Raw genomic sequence first — 18197 nt, forward strand, 5'->3', positions numbered from 1 at the left:
CACAATATTGAGAGGGAAAATTCGAATCACATTTAAGTACTTCACCCCTTCGGACTTCGTACTTGGGGGGCTGTGGACTGGGCAATGGGCTTAACGATGTAACCAGCAAGCCCAATGAATATCAGAAGGAGAATAGGCCCAAATCAAGTAAATTCTAAATATCCATTAGGCGACACGAAGTCCCGGGCGTGATTGATAATAGTGGGGCAACGCCCAGAAGTTGAATCCCGCACTGTTATAAATATCTTCTTCTTCTTCCTGGTGTTAGCAACTGACTTGGGAAGGAATAAACCAACCTCCCAAAACCGCCATGGCTTGGAGACCAAGGTTCTCATCCCTATTTTCACGCCACACCACCGAAGAAAATGCTAAGGACCGGATTTTTAGGAACCCTAGCTTGGAGAAGAAGACTTTAATGGTCTATAAATAGTTTCATATTTTCATCTGAAAAGGGAGGGAATTCTGACTTATTAAACTCCCAGGGTTGTTGGGATTGAACTGAGTGTAATCACACCATTTAATCAATAATACAAACCCCCTTGTTTTTTACCAGAACAATTAGTATTGGTTGATAGTGTAAAATTATTTTACACTGTCAGTGCATATTTTTTAAAAGTTGGCTAACGGTAGGGACCTAAAGCAAATCTTTTTTAAAGTGCAAGGACCAAAACCAAACAAAATAAAGTGTAAGGATCAATACCAAAATATGATACAAGTGTAGGGACTAATAACATATTTAAGCCTACATTATATATTGCCCATAATTTCATTTATCTAGAATCTAAAATTAGCAACACAGGTTCTGAAAAGCAACTGTTCACTTGCTTTGAGAAAAAAATAATTAAAACACAAATTTTTTTTTTGAATAGCAAACAGTTTATTAACCAACAATCAAGGCACAAGAAGGGCCAAGAGAGGGGAAAGAAAAATAAATTCAAGTAGTAGATGTGGTCATCTAAATCTAACAAGAGACCAAACACCAACTCCACCTTAACAGAGAGGAAAAAACACCCATCCCAAAAAGCTATAACACCAAAACACCTATACCTTAAGGATCATCAACTATTTATACAAATGCCCGGCTCCAAGCACCATTCATAGAAGAGGCAAGGGGAAATCTTCAACCGCTCCAAACTCCATTTCCACGAAGTAACTTTCGCCTCCTCTATAATATCACAAGGCTTCAACTCAAGATTATTAAAAACCATATTGTTCCTTGCTCTCCAAATAGCCCAAAGGACCGAGTGCCACACCAACCGAAAACCTTGCCTAGTTTTCTTCGTCGAGGCCGCTTCTTCAAAACACGCGAAAAGTTGGAACAAATTTGGAGGCATCACAATCACCACTCCTAACCACTTAAAAATTGCGTACCACACCGAATGAGCCACTTTACAATGAAGGAATAAATGACTTGACGATTCCGGAGAAACATTGCACCAAACACAATTACCTCCCAAAATATTTTGAATAATTCCCCTCAAAAGAAGATTATCTTTTGTCGGGACCCGGTCGTGTAGAAGTTGCCAAGAAAAACAATAACCTTTGACGGCGCCGGACTATTCCAAATATCACTAAAAATCTTTGATTCCAACGGACTTATCCAAGGTCCCAGAACAATCTCCCTAAAAAGCGCATCATAAGCGGACTTCATCGTAAAACTCCCATCCGGAGAAACGCTCCACCACCACTTATCCTCCTCATGAGAAAGTCTCACATCATCTATAGAGACCAACAATTGAGCAACACTCTTCTCTTCCCATTGGAAAAGGGACCGTCTCCAAAGCAACTTCCATCTATGGCTCTCCCCCTCGCCATTCTCCACCACATCACTAATACACGCTAACTTTTGCAACGAGAGAGAAAACAAACGAGGAAATTTAACACAAAGAGGAATCTCTCCAATCCATTTATCCACCCAAAAACGAGTTAGCCTACCATTACCAAGCCTTTTATCTATCACCTCCACTAGCCAATTCCTCGATTCAACACAAACTGATTGGCCAATGATATTAAAAACAAAAATTGCATATATTAACATATCTTTTTCTATATTAATATCTCTCACATTTATGTGAGGGTACTTATGTCAATTTACAAAATACATCTCTTTCTTTCCTCTCACTTTCTTTTCACTTTCACTTATACCAAACAACCAATTAATCCCTCTACTTTCCATTCACTTACCACTCACTTTCATTCCTCCAATAATCTTTCCTCTTACTTTCTTTCCTTCAACTTTCTTCTATCATCCAAACAAAGCCTAAGTGTATTGATTTTAAAGAGTATTTTTCCTGAACACATCTTTTACATTTACTAGTTACTAGTTACTAGTTACTAGTTACTATTACTATTACTAGTTACTAGTTACTAGTTACTAGTTACTAGTTACTAGTTACTAGTTACTAGTTACTAGTTACTAGTTACTAGTAAATAAAAGGAAGATTGAGTTGCTCAAAAGCAAGCATTGTGATGATGTGGCATGCTTTAGAGAGCTTCTCATATCTATTTAAAATTTGTTCCACAATTTATTTTGTGTGTCCATTCATCCTCCAAAATAATTATCTATATGTTACAATAATAATGGCTCCCAATAATAATGAAAGAAAGAAAAGAAAAAAAAGATCAAATTACAAAAGAACAATGAATAGATATATGCTCTTTCATATTTTACACTACCAAACATAAAATATAAATCATGCATGCGTAAATATGATTTGCAATTTGTAAAATTTTACTTTAAATAAATAAACCAAATAAAAAAATTACTCCTCAAAAAAATTCCATGCTTGACAAAATAAATAAATTTTATGAAAACAAATACTTTAGTTATATTGTTTATTAATTAATTACTATTGTGCTATTATTTAAAAAAAATTAACTTTGTCACACCAACTTTTAAACTACCATTCTTTCGTATTCCTTAACTCTTATTATTTAACTATGACAAATAAATTTATCAAACAATCCTTTAAAAGGAAGATTGAGTTGTTCACAAGCAAGCATTGTGATGATGTGACACTCTATAAGAAAAGTTTACAATCTCTATTAAAACCTTTTCATATTTTTTCATATAATAGAGTTACTCTAATAATAAATAATAAATAATAATAATAATATATTAAAAAAAACTAACACAATTTATTGTTGTTGAATTGAGACAAAAATGAATTGCAAGCAATGAAAGGTGGAATGGTGCATCATGTTATTGTTTTAATTGCATTGCAATATTATTAAAATATATATTGTATGTTACAGTTCCCTATTAATGCAATTGAAAACAAAGAATTCTTGGAGACACTAATATTGAATATGTTAATTTAGCTAATTATCAAACACAAGCTCTATATAAAGTTAACCCAAAAGCTAATTATCACCACCACCATATCAGGAAGTCTACCTTCTATGTTTTAACAAAATTTTAATTTATCTATCTCATAGCAAAAACTCTATGGTTTCTTTGTGTAACATCTCCATGAGAAAAAGTTATGCTTCTTCACCTTCCATATGTTAAAGTTACACATTATAGTGTCTTGAATTGATTTAAAAGCTATTGTGTGCATATATATAGTTACATCATAAGTATATTGGTTTTTGTCCTTGGTAGGTGATGGTGTCTAACCTCTTAGAGTATCATGTATGTCTACATGTGATTGATTAAGAAATTGATATACATATATGTGATAGTTGCCTATTAATATGTTTGTAAATTGGAATTTTTCTATTACTCTGAGTTTAGAACATCTCTAATCATTTTTTATATTTCTTTTTTAGGTTGGATATTTTTTTAAATATCAACCGGTGTTTTGTTCGATGATTAATTAAACTTTGAGTTGAATCGATTAATATGAATATGACTTTTTTTTCATGTGAAGGAGGAGAACAGGATAAAACATACTTCTATTTTTGCTTACGTTGCATCCTATGAATGTTTGTAAACCTATGAAATGACACCTCATGTGAGGATGTGTATTTAACTCTGATGGCAGTTTGTAAACCATCATTTTTTTTAATTGATATAATGTTTGTAATTAGACAACTTTCTTTTTTCATTTATTATTTTATTAGTCAATGTTTTAGCTTATTTGTTTCTTATTTTCTTTTTCATTTATTATTTTATATAAGGTAAAAGATTTGTATAAAAAATTGTTGATTAATGGGAATATAATTAATTTTTTTTCATGTGAATAAGTTGAAGAGGATAAAAGAGACTTCTATTTATTGATTTTGAAGTCCCTTAAAATTTATATAGATCGAGGGTATATTGATGTTGGAGGCATTCAATTAAAAGAAGACAATCCAAATAATTTAGAAATATAAATATGTGTCTCATTTTTAAATACTATATTGTCTACAATGTGTAGGTAATCTACTTGATCTCAATCAAGAGAAATATAGAAACAATAACAAAGTAGAAATTAAAATTTTTTTTTTTTTTTGTAGTTGATACTCAAGTCATGTGATTCTTATAATTGTATTACATGCAAGAAGTATATTGATTCAACTTGACTTAGAGGTTGTCCAAATATATAATCTTCATGCATTTATCGTATAACACTTGCCTAAATCTGGATGGTTCAATATGAATATATATGAATTTTAATAGATGGTCCTATTTTAATCTACGCATGACATCTTATTCTTACAACCATAAAATGAATCGATGAAAAGAATTGTGCTAAAAACATGTTAGTTTAGAAATTGTGCTAAATACTTTTTCCTCCCACTTAGAATTGTACTAAAAACTTTCTAAATTAAATTAAAAAAAGACAAAAATTATTAAATAAAAATTGTTGATGCTCATTTGTCAAAATAAATTTTAGAAATTATTAAAACCGTAGATGTTAAAATATATTTACATATATTTAGAAAATATAATCACACATATATTTAAACATATTTACACACAACTAAAATTCACCAATAATTCAAAAATTATTAATTTAATTTACGTAATAATATAACTTTTTGGATAAATTAATTACATATTCTAAAAGAATGTTTACGTTACGGCTGAAAATAAAATAGTGGAATATTTATAAGAATAAGATGACATTTTTTTAAGCAAATAAGAAAATGACACATGTTAAATCTTAAATTCATCTATAAAACTTTCTTTACCTTAACCAAATAACTAAACCTAAATTCAAATATATAAAATCTTCGTCCAAAGTTATATATTGACAACAACAAATATTCAAGTTTATATAATATAATAAGAAAAATAAAATAAATGTTCAAGAAAATATTAAATAAGAGGGACAAAAACTAACAATAATTTTGAAGAGACACAAACCTCACCAAGAAAAAGAAAAACAAACCAAAAACAAAAGGACCAAGCAAAAAAAAATGTGAACCAAACAATAAACTAAAAAATTTGGACTAATAAAGTTGGAATAAAATTTCAGCAAGTGAATAAGTGAGAATAAACTTCAAGAGAATGAGAGATGAGTAAGTAGATAAGCTATTTGGAACCTTAAATTGCATAGAACGTAGTAAGCAAATACGCTGTTTGAGACATAATTTTCAAAAAATGAGATCACGTGGAACAAATAGTCAAAGCCACCATATATGAATCATATTCTATAATCAAAACTTATTTTAACATTTCTCATGAGCAATATTGTCTACAAGTATAATTAGGTATGCCTCCAACTCTTATTGAAAATAATAAAATAAGGGATACATCAAAAATAAAAAAACAAAGTGACATTTTACTATAAAATTGCAACTCATATAAAGAAAACTAAAATCTTATATGATTACACTAATAAAATAAAAAATGATACATCATTTCAAACTTATGAAATATTATAAGAGATCTATTACATTAAAATATGAACAAACTACGATATAAATTAATAAAAATCTAATATTTCTAAACAACTTTTTTTTACCCATATACTAATATTAAATATAATCATATTTTAAAATAATATCTATTATTTAAATACATGTGATTATAGTTATCACAATTATTATTTTTTATTTATAAAAATATTTTAATTATATATTTTAATCAAACCCGTACAACGCACTGGGTTACCCGTAGTGAAATATGATGTTAGTGTTACTTATAGATTAAGTCCGCAAGGGCCGCAAACTAGTAATCATTTTGTTAATTAATTTATTAACTTTAAATTTTTCTTTTTTTGTGCAGGTCGTCCTTATAATTACAGGCTCGCGCACCCAGTTACCTTGCTGCTAATCTGGCTCAGCCAGAAGTGCTTCCCACTGACCGTTTCCTATTCCGTTTTTTTGTTCTTCTTAGTAACGAAAATGCAACGTTTACTATTCTGATCAACCGCAGTGAGGAGGTGCATTGTCTGGTCTTCAATGCAAACGGAGAAGGCTATCTACGTTCCATTTTGGCTGCTGATGCTCGCATTCCAGTGGATCTATTGGATGCGATTCCAGCTAGGATTATTGAAGATTTGTATTTGAACTTTGTCGCTAACGGACTTGTCATGTCTCGTCGACATGATGTTTTCATCTACATCAACTTTCGTTGATCTTTTAGTTGATTTCATTTTCTTTGTTTTTCTGCAAATTACTTTTTGTTACATTTGATTCAAGTTGTATGATATATAATAGTTTGTATGATTAATTTGGTGTGATGTTTCTGCATATATATTTTTTTTTAACAATTAAAATTTAAAATCGTATAATTTAGTGAAAGTGTTAAAACATATAAAAGAGCCGGAGGAAGGTCGAGTAAATCTTTAAGATTGAATTGAACTGTAAGTTGAATAACAAACTAAAATCTCACCAATAGGCTATCCTAAGAATATGTGATATATGATAAACCAAACTATATCTTATACAGTATACTACACACATTTTGCACGCTATGGATATATGACCTTTTGTGCATTTTTTTTAATACTCTATACTTTAATTACTATTGATTTAAAACATTAAACATACTTAACAAGTTGAAATTCTTGTAAACTAAAAACATTAGTAATGGTACGTAATACATCAAACTGGAACAGTCCTATTAGAAGAGACTTGTGGATCAACAACAAAAGCATCATCACCTTCATCTTCTTCATTCTCTCCACTCATCTCTTCCAAGGATTTTCCGTTAGCTTCCGGCACAAGAAACGTGCAAAAGATACCAAGACAATTAACCACAGCAAGAACAATAAGTGTGTTCTTCATTCCAATACCAGCGGGGTACCCTGCATCTCTCTTTTTTGGATCCTTACTTTGTGAAGCATACAAGAATCCAAATGCACCTATAATTGCTCCAGCTTTCCCTGCTGCCGAAGATATACCGTGACACGTTGACCTCAACCTAGCCGGAAATATCTCGGCAGGCACAACAAAAGTAGTTGAATTTGGACCAAAATTTGCAAAGAAAAATGTTAATGCGTACATAACAAGAAACCCAACTCTGTTTTCTTTCTTAGTCCAATGATCATACGGAAGTGCGAGCGCAAACATGAATACGGTCATAAAGAAGAATCCCATTAATTGAATTGCGAAACGACCAACAACGTCAATAAAAGCCACGGTGAACCAGTATCCTGGAACAGTTCCACAAAGTGCTATAAGCGTTGTCGCTCTAGCAACCTTGAAAACTTCGTGAATCGCATTCATATCTACGGCCGGTGGAAGCCAACCGATACTACTATAAATATCTTTTTGAAAAAGATTCGAACTGTAGTAAGCAATATCGAGAAGAAACCAAGTGGAAGTTGTTCCAAGCAGATGAAGACCGTGTCGTTTAAGAAATTGCTTACTAAACAAGCCAAAGTTGTTCTGGTCTCTCACGGTTATGTTGTCTACTTTCTCTTGTTCAGCTTCAATGTCAACTTGTAACACATTTGACATGTCTTGCGCCGCTTGTTTTGCATTCTTAGCAACAAGTGCGGTGTACCTATATAAATAGGCAGCTCGATTAGTGAGCTAAAGAGATCCGGGGTTCGATTTCTAGAAACTAAAATACTCCCTCCCGTCATAAATATAAGAAAAAATTAGGTCATCAAAAGTTGATGACTTGATGTATCTGATTCAAAATTTAGGCAAGATACATCAACTTTTGTTGATCCAACTTTTTCATGTATTGATGAACGGAGTTAGTAACTACTAACTTACTAACGTTTGTCTATAAAAAAAAAAAGGTTCGTACCTTGCTGTCTCGGGCATTTTCATACGCCAATAGTAAGTCAAAGCAGCAGGAACAGCACCAAACATGAGAATGATTCTCCAAACATAATCAGCTTCTGGTACAAGTGATCCTACAGGATCAATCTTATAAGGTGGAGCCTTATAAGCATGATCAAAAGCAGTTGAAACAACAAGAGAAACAATTCCACCAGCCAAAATTCCAAACCCTTGCATAGCGAAAACCGAAGCTATAAACGCGCCACGAGTCTTTTTGTTAGCATATTCAGACATGATTGTAGCTGATAGAGGGTAATCACCACCAATACCAAAACCAAGCCAAAATCTAAAGAAACAAAGAGTTGAAATTGTACCCTTTGCTGAATGACCAAAAGAAAGGCCAGAAGCAAGAGAAGAAAATACCATAAGAGCAAGAGTTAGACCATAAACTTTTTTTCTTCCCATTTTGTCCCCAAGCCAACCAAAGAAAAGTTGGCCTGCAAGAGTCCCACAAAGTGCAACACCATTTACTGCTGCTGATACATTTGGAGGCAAAGTTCCTGGTTTTGGTGAACCTGGGTGTGTATAGTATATTCTTCCAAGTAATTTGGTAACATTTGGTATGCAGAAAAGGTCATATGCATCAGTGAAGAATCCCATACCAGCAACTATGATGGCTGTGAAATGGTACCATTGTACTTTTGCTGCATCAAGAGCAGAAAGAACTCCTAGTTGTTCACGAGCCATAGCTAGATTTGTGATCTGGAGCTAATTGATTATTTGGTAGTTGTGTGCTCCAGTGACCAATTAGCTATAATTCTGGCAAAGATAGGAATTGCAAGTTAGTAATATATATGCTGCTTACATACCAGTGTACCACATAATCACATAGGATAGGATACACCTATGTTATGAATATTTAATAATCTTTTCTTTTTTCATAGGGTATATTTATATTGGTGGCAAGTTTTAGGATTTGGATTTGGTACAGTTACCGCGTGATGCAGTAATGCATTTGAACCGTCTGATCACATACTGACAAATGAGATCTTTTAGTGGTTATTTTTCCTATACTTAATCTAAGACGAACGATCACAAATTGACGTCCGGTATTCGAAACAACGTGAAACCGCGCGCTTTTTCTATGATAGACAATTCAAATCCCAAGTTTTACAAGTATGAGTGAAGATTCATTTTAGTCCTTCACAAATTTCTGATGGGACAATTTAGTCTCTGACAAAAATAAAAGCCAAAATTAGTCCTTGACATCTTCGTATCAAGGACAAATTAGTCCCTCTGCTATGATAAATCAGGGACTAGTTTGCCCCAAGTATGAAAATATTACGGACTAATTTAGGTTTTAGTTTTGTGAGACTAAATTGTCCCGTAAAAAATTTGTGAGGGACCAAAATGAATCTTCATTTTACAAGTATCAACCTGATTTTGTTGAAATACTTATAAAATATATAATATTCTACTGAAATCACATAATTTCATCAAAATAATTGTGAATTCAAACATACACTTAATCAATTATCGATTGGTGGTGGTCCCTTCAATAACATTTGTTTGTTCATACTGACTTTTGACCAATGATGTGCTGAAAGTGTAAAACCTTTTACGCAGAAACAACATAAAAAAGTTAAGCTCTTTTCCAAAATATATAAATATTTGAAAACAATTTGGTAAAGCAAAAAAGAAAATACTATGTTATAAAGAAAAGTCAACAAGAGACAACTACAAACTTACACGCTGTTTGAAAAGAAAGGGGGTCTTAATTATTAAAATCGAATATGGCACTATGTGATAATTTTCAAAGGAAGTCCCAAGGAAAATACAACGAGACACTGACTATTGAAAATGAAGATGATAGCTTTCTTATGGCCAATATTTCTGCCTTAGTTTTACCGAAATTCATTCATATGATGCTGATGCATGCAACTTGTATGTGTGACAAAAGCAATACTACTGTTTTTGTTCGATGACCCGACTTATACGCTATATATATATATATATATATGGGAGGGATCAAATTACACCGGTGTAACATTTGAGTAATGTTACACCGCTCAATAACGCTTTAACGAATACAAATTTTACAAAATTCACAGTTGGATGGAAAGCTTATATCGTATAGATCATCTATGTTAACTTTTACAAAAATCTAAAATCGTTTGATATGTTATTGAGACCGATCAAGATCAATGGTTTATGTTTTTTTATTGAATACCGTTAATCTTGATCTATGATTAAAACATATCAAACGATTTTAGATTTTTATAAAATTTTAGATAGATGATCTATACGATAAAAAATTTCAATACAATGGTGGATTTTGTAAAATTTGTATTCGTTAAAGCGTTATTGAACAGTGTAACATTACTCAAATGTTACACCGGTATAATTTGATTCATCCCCATATATATATATATATGGGGAATGATATAACACACCCATTCATGTTTATGAAGGTGTGTATTAGCATGGTTCACCTTCTTGAATTGAGCAAAAATACCCTTCTTTTTAAATTAAAAAGAAATGAATTTGGGGGCAGATATGTAATTTTGACATTTTGTTGTTGATTACTTCCATGTCTCCCTCTTGTTCTTACGACAAAGTCAACTTGAAACTACTAAGACTACCTTTTGTCATGATTTTTTTTATTTCAAAATAAATAAAATCAAGAGCCTCGATTCAGGTTGTGAATTTAAACCGAAAAACTAAATTAAGAAATTTATTTTGTTTTTAGAAGAATTAAATTAAGAAATCGGGACCTTTGCAGGAATTTTTTTTAAGAAATTTGAATCCTCTGCTTCCATGGTTGGGACTTTTGAAATCCGCGAATAAGATTAATTTGGTGATATATATATATATAGAGAAATAGAGAATATGAGGTTTTAATCATGATCCTCTAATAATATCTCTAGCAGTGGCGGAACCGAAAAATATATTGTGGGTGGGCCGACAAATAGTCGATCTATTTTCGAATTGAATTTTTTGGTCCCTCTATTTTCATAGGTTACAATTTTGGTACCAACAATCTATATTTTTACTCTAAAAATTGTGATTTTTGGCCATAAAAGTGATTAATTGTCTCCAAAGATGAAATATCAAATTTGAGACCAAAATTCACATTTTTTTGGCATTAAAATTCGCTATTTTTATGGCAAAAAAGAAAATAAAATTGAGATAGGACTAAAATTGCAACAAATGTGAAAATATGGAACTTAAAAAATTAAATATTAATTAAATATATTTTTTTAATGTCATTTCATATTTATATATGCTAGTTCAATTGCTAATTTTATCTAATACTATAAATTCAATTAATCATGAACTAATATTTACACTAATATTTGAACTAATATGTGCACCGAGTTACTTATAATCATCAATAATAAACTCTAAATTAATATTTAAACTAAAATTTGTACAAATATGTCTGCCGAGTAATTTAAAATCATTAATAATACATTTAAATTAATACTTTAATATAAAAAAAATATTTTTTTGGGATGGGGTGGGCCGCGGCCCACCTCAGCCCACCCCTAGGTCCGCTAGTGATCTCTAGTAATTATTTGTGCAACGATTTTCTAAATTACCAACTAAAATCATATAAATGAACTTATGAACAGATAAAAAATATTTATTGGTTAACAATAGTAATAATACATAAAAGAGTGTTGAGGGGACTAACCTGTTTCAATTTATGGAGTCATACATTCATACACATAAAGTTGAGGCAAATAATTGATCTATTTTGTGAATGATTGAGGTTAATTAATAAGATATTTATAGTATAAACTACTACTGTGGTAAAGTTTAGTCTCATGCTACCGTCATGGGGGACTTGTGATGAATTCTAATCTCATACGACAACTTGGCATATACCATGATTCCTTTAAGGATTAAAATTTTAAATTAATTAAAAGTCAAACGGTATTACTACTTTATGTTTTCCGCATTCCACGTTACTTCACGTTGCTAATGTGAAAGAATTAAATTATTTGAAATATAGTGTTAATAATTGGAGATTATAAAGAAAAAAATGTTCATAATTGGAAGAATACTTGGACTTTGTGTTTTATTCTTATCGTTCGTTGAATATTCCCGCCTGCAATTGCACGGTTTTTGTTTACTCCCCTCATATTTTTAAGCGGGTAATAATAGAGCATGCTACTTTCTCTTCATTTTTTCTTTTCCCATTAGACAAATTATAAGTATATTATCACCATTATTTTTAAAAAAAAGTATATTATCTAAAATTTTACCAATGTGAAAATTTAAGTTCGAATATGAATAAAAGTGTTTAATCTAATAAAATCAGTATATGATCGGTTGTTTTGAAAAACAATTAGATTTTACGGATATTTATAGTTTAGTTTTAAAAAAAAAAAACAATTAAGTGTATATAACAAAAAAGTGATCTAGAATGAAAATTTTAAGCAACTAAGTTTATAACAAAAAGTTATATAGAATAAAAAATTTAAAATGAAGAGAATTTAACTAAAACATTTTTGGATTAAATAATTTGTTTGTCTCTATAAAATTTAGTAAATATTAATTTTTGTCCCTATAAAAAAATCACATATTTTTATCCACAAAATATTTTTGTTTTGCTTTTAGTCCATAATGTCCAATTTATATTCATCTTAATGTCAATGTTATTACCCTTTTTATATTCAAGACATTAAAATTATAAGTTTACTCTATACAACATGAACCTATATAATATCTATATATTAGGTTAAACCTATATAAGTTTATATTTTGTTCAAAAAACGTTAAAAACATGTCCAAAGTTTGTCCATTAGAAACTAAAAATAAAATAGAAATTCTTTACTGATTAAAATATGCAATATGTCGTTTTATGCTATTAACATAGATGGTGTGAGTTTGTTCGCAGATTCATCCTTTTTGTTTTAACAATTTTGAATTTGTATTGCATCGATGTAGCCTTATCAATTTGAATGAATGAATATCTTTTATTTAGTCAAAAAAAAAATGTGATTATTTTTTTATAGGAATGAAAACCAAAATTCACTAATTTTATTGGGACAAAAATATATTTAACCCAATATTTTAATTAAATGTATGCTAAAAAGTGCTCTAGAATTAAACTTTTTAAAGATTTGTGTTGAATTTGTAATTTTAAAAAAGTTGAAGAATTTTAAAAATTTAGGGACATGTTTTTTTTAAAAAATTATAAGGATGGATTTGCAATTTTTTGGGACCAATCTAAAAAACTTTGAAAAATGTAGGGGACTGTAATTTGCAAAAAATAGGGACTATTGGCTCAAATTTTGAAATATATAAGAATTAATTCACATAATATGAAAGAATTATAAATATCACTTTGAGGTTCATGTTGTATAGAGTAAAGAGAGAACTTCAAGTATTTTATACGTAGTATTTAAAATTTTCTAAATTTAACTTTGATAAACTACTCCATAAAATGATAGCAGAGCGATTCTTTTTGCTTAACCCAAAACAAATACAAACCGAGACAATCCGGTGAACTTGTGTGCAGGCCCGAAACCAAGACGTTGAAAAAATAGTAGAGTGATTGTTCAGAGCATTAACATCGGTGAATGAATTTATTGCCAACATGGAACGATCCAAGTACCAACAGCCCCCTATCAGTAGTAACCGATGTCACCACAATTTATAAAATGATAAGAAAAAAACATGAAAAAACAAATAGTTAAAAATTAATCAATCACTGTATCCTATTTCCACACGAAAGTAATCAATGATCTTTTTCATTTTCTTAAATTTATATGCTCCCCTATCGGTAGTAAACGATGTCACCACAATTAATATATAAAGGAAAAGGAGATAACAAAAAGTCAATTTATGATGCAGAAGCAGCTTGCTTGCTTCTGGTGAAGGCTTACAATATATTTTTATGAATTTGACCATTGTAGACAAACTAATTTATAATATTCATCTTCAATTAAATATTTTGATTTTTGATTTTTTACGTCTTATCTTATAGGTATGAAATTTTCAGCTAGGGACGATCCAGTTTAATTTCATCAATAAAATTTTTAAAAAGATAATGTGTGTTTCTCGTGAACGTAGCTCGGTTGGGGCATAAGTTATGGTGCAAAAGTTTTGCTTATGCACACCATGCATAAATACCACAGATTGCTTAGCGCGCCCTCCAGTTTGCTTAATGCGCTTCTCATATTGCTTAGCGCACCCCCAGATTGCTTATCGCCCCCTAGTTTACTTAGTGCGCCCCCCAAATTGCTAAGCGCGCCCCCCACACCCAACATAAATAACACAAAACCATTCTACGAGCAGAATGATTTTGGATTACAACCCTCTAAAACCATTCGACAGTAAAAATGGTTTTGGCATTATAAATACATTTAATGTGAAACCATTCTACAACAAAAATGGTTGTGGGGGCGCGCTACAAAATCTGGGGGTGCGCTAAGTATATGGGGGGCGCTAAGCAATTTGGGGGGTGCGTTAAGCAATTTTCATTATTTATGCAAGGTGCATAAGGAAAAAGCTTATGCAACATAACATAACTACTCCGTCGGTTGGCATGCTATTATATTATAGGTAGGAATTGGGGTTTGAACCATATAATCTCATTTATCTATCTTAAAAGTAGAATTTTTAGTCACTAGACTACTTGATCAAGAAGAAAAAAAAAGGGCAAAGTGAATTCTTTTCTCGAAATTGATTTTTTTTTCGGTACTAAAAAATCAGAGATCGAAATTGTAATCACTTACTTAAATAGTTACAACTTGAATTAATATTACGTCAAAAAAAAAACTTGAATTAATATAAATTGTTAGACATTGATTTTTTTTTCTTTTATATGTATTAATTAATTAACATCCATTTCTCTAATCTAAGTAAAATTTGATTAAAAATTATTATTTAAGTTTTATACTACATCAAAATCAAGATATATATCAAGTACACCGTTTGATGCACTTGTTTATTTTCTTATTATTAATTAAATTAACCACCAACAATAAATTAATTCAAATAGTTATGATTTTGATGTTCTTAAACACGTGGCAGGAAAATTTTTGTACATGGTAGTGTGTACTATGTACCAGCCTACCTTATGATATGAATTCCCATGAACATTTTATTTTGTCTTCTCTAATCAAACTCTATGATCTCGTTAATCAGTTAATAATAATTAAACAAACACGTACGTGAGGTTGGTATCATATCAATTTTTATATTGTTAAAATTTGAGACGATAAAATATCTCACCAGATTAATTAACTTGTCCCACCTGAACAAGAAACTAATAAAAAATTACAATTAAGTAAAATCTGAAATATCTGGCATACAAGACAACGATTTTTGTCTTGTTTATTTGTTAAAAGTGCTCTGAATATGACCAATTTTGTAGTAGTATTTTACATTGAAGAAATTTGTTTAGAGTACTAATTTTAAAAAAACATTTTTTTTTAGGCTCATTCCTAGGATGGGAGAATCGAATATGTCTCCCATCTTAGGAGAGTTAGGGAAATTATTTTTAGCTATTGGAAAGTGAAGCTCTAGGATTTTTATCATACACTAACAATACTGAATGTTTTTTTTGGTTCAATCTCATATATTTTAAGTTCTCTCTTCTGATACATCATTGATATGAGTCTTTCTTTCTCACCCAACAATTCCATATTTGCAAAAGTCGTTGACAAAAAACAGCAAAATTTGCCATCTTTAAACATGTTGTGATTTTTATGCGAGACATTTTTTGGTTGATCCAAAACATTATTACGATGAATAATCTTAAGTCTTGATTTTCAGATTTTGGAATAATCTCACAATGAAAGGAAATAAAAAAAATTCTATTTTTTTTTTTTTGGAAACGATAAACATGTCGATGAACTCTAGATCCAACACCCTTATATTTTTGTTGGTAGTTTGCAGATCTAATACTCATTTACAAACAAGGAAGTGAATTCAATTAAAGAAAGTGAAATATTGAGTCACATATCCACTTAAAGTTTGGTTAAAATAATTGAATATTTTAGTTTTGCTACATTAGAAGCCCCGATACTCCAAATATGGAAAAGTATCGTGTCCGATACGTATTCGATACCGATACTCGTCCGATATTTTCCGATACACGTATCAGAGAAGTATCGTATTGGAGAAGTATCGGCAATTAATATTATTTTTTTAAAAATAAAATATAACCAATACTTGTCGGATACTTCTCTGATACGTGTATCGATCGAAAAAGTATCAGACAATTAAGTTTTTTGATGATGGAAACGTAGAAGAGGAGACTGATACAATTCGTATTTTCTTTTTTAAGTATTGAAAGTTAGAGTATGATGTTACCAACTGTCTTTATTAGTTTTTTTTCTTTGTCATGACTCGAACTCTGGACCTCCAACTTGCTAACCCTTTAACTAGTTCAACTACCCATCCCACCCCCCCCTTTTGGGTAGTACTTAATATATGTAATTGTCACTTGTTTTCTTATTTTGAGTAATTTGAATGTTAATTTTTATCATTATCGATTTTAGTTATGTTTATATATTGTGCATTTATATATTTAATTTTAAATTTAATTTTTAAATAATGTATCCCGGACGTATCGTATCGGGAATTTTGCAAATTTTCCCGTATCGCCGTATCGGTATCGTATCGGTATCGTGTCACGTATCAGGGCTTCATAGGAGTTATGTGTTGTTAAGAAAGAGCGTGAAGAAGGAAGAATGGGTGAGAGAGGAGAAATTGATACAGACAAGTGTGTAGGGTGCGTAGAAATAAAAGATGGTGGGAAAAGAGGTAAAATAAATGTCTCCGTCTCAAAATATAAGTAAAAGTGAGTCAAATAAATTTGATGTATTTGGTTAAAAATTTGGACCAAATAAATTCATTTTTATTGACCAATTTTTATTTATATTATAAGCTTGTATACACAAGGAAATCTTAAACCCTAATTTGTTTTCCCCGTTTTCCCTCCATTTTATCTTGCAATTTTTATTAAAAAATAATAGAATTTTGTTTTGACTAGGATTCAAACCCGCAATCCTTCGGTGCAAAGCAATATTTCTAACCACTATGGCAAGTATACCAATTGTGATTAAAATCATGTGCAATAATTGATAAGCACCATCAATTTTAAAAGTATATCATATAAAAATTATTGTTGACTATATTATTCATCACGGAATATTTTTATGTCTTTCCTGATCAATGATTTTTTTTTCTACCGGATCATAAATTTAGAGAATAATTATCATGTGAGAGTTGGAAAGTTATTATCACGTGTGATTTGCAAAGTTATATATATATATATATATTCTCATATTATAACACCTTCAACAATATTGAAATCTATTAAAAAAAAGTATCTTTCGCATTTCAATGTCTCATGTAACCTTGCTTATATCACTTTTTAAATTATTTATTATGCAGTTTATTAAATTGTAGTTTTTTAAAATTGGAAAAAGAATTTTCTCAAAAAAAAAAAAAAAAAAAAAAAGAATTGATATTTTTTATAAACACCCTTTATTTTTATGTTAATGTATCCAAACATAAATCAATTCTGTTTAACTCACTTTTAACCAAAATCAAATCTATCAAACTCAATTATGCTAAATCATTTTTTTTGCAATACAACCAAACACAACCATAGTCATGTCACTAATCACATTCATTATTTTGATTTTAACATTGCAGATTTAATATTAACCGATGATCAATTGATACAATATGCACTAGCAGATATTGAGATTATGTTACGTAGTTGTCGGAAGAGTTTAAAAGATTATCCTCCAATGCCTAGAGCAGACACATCATTAGTTCCTGATATACAAAATAGTTTAATACACGACGAATTGAATTATAACAGACAATCATTAGCTGAGGAACATGTTAGATTGATGTCAACTATGACTTCAGAGCAACATAAGTATATGACACAATAATGACAAGAGTTAACGAAGACAAACCTGGTGTTTTTTCTTTATGGTTATGGCGGTACAGGGAAGACATTTATCTGGAGGGCCATGTCAGCCGCATTACACTCAAAAGGTGAGATAGTTTTAACAGTTGCCTTAAGTGAGATCGTTGCATTGCTTATACTG

At 30.5% G+C, this 18197-nt stretch overlaps 1 protein-coding gene across 3 annotated transcripts; it reads right to left on the minus strand.

The window, feature by feature from the left end:
- Positions 1 to 6707: 6707 nt before the first annotated feature.
- LOC123904972 (inorganic phosphate transporter 1-4-like) lies at positions 6708 to 11981 on the minus strand. Of its 3 annotated transcripts, XM_045954575.1 has the most exons (4): positions 11807 to 11981; positions 9633 to 9724; positions 8135 to 8928; positions 6708 to 7882 (listed from the first exon to the last, which is right to left on the minus strand). In XM_045954575.1, the coding sequence occupies exons 3-4, from the start codon at positions 8854 to 8856 to the stop codon at positions 6979 to 6981; spliced, it is 1626 nt and encodes a 541-aa protein (XP_045810531.1). In that variant the 5' UTR covers positions 8857 to 8928; positions 9633 to 9724; positions 11807 to 11981; the 3' UTR covers positions 6708 to 6978. The 3 variants fall into 3 exon arrangements, with proteins under 3 accessions (XP_045810531.1, XP_045810530.1, XP_045810529.1); XM_045954574.1 differs by lacking the exon at positions 9633 to 9724 and having other exon boundaries at positions 11807 to 11966; XM_045954573.1 differs by lacking the exons at positions 9633 to 9724; positions 11807 to 11981 and having other exon boundaries at positions 8135 to 9572.
- Positions 11982 to 18197: the final 6216 nt, after the last annotated feature.

This window comes from Trifolium pratense, linkage group LG2 (assembly GCF_020283565.1).
Source record: "Trifolium pratense cultivar HEN17-A07 linkage group LG2, ARS_RC_1.1, whole genome shotgun sequence".
NCBI classification, from domain to species: Eukaryota; Viridiplantae; Streptophyta; class Magnoliopsida; order Fabales; family Fabaceae; genus Trifolium; species Trifolium pratense.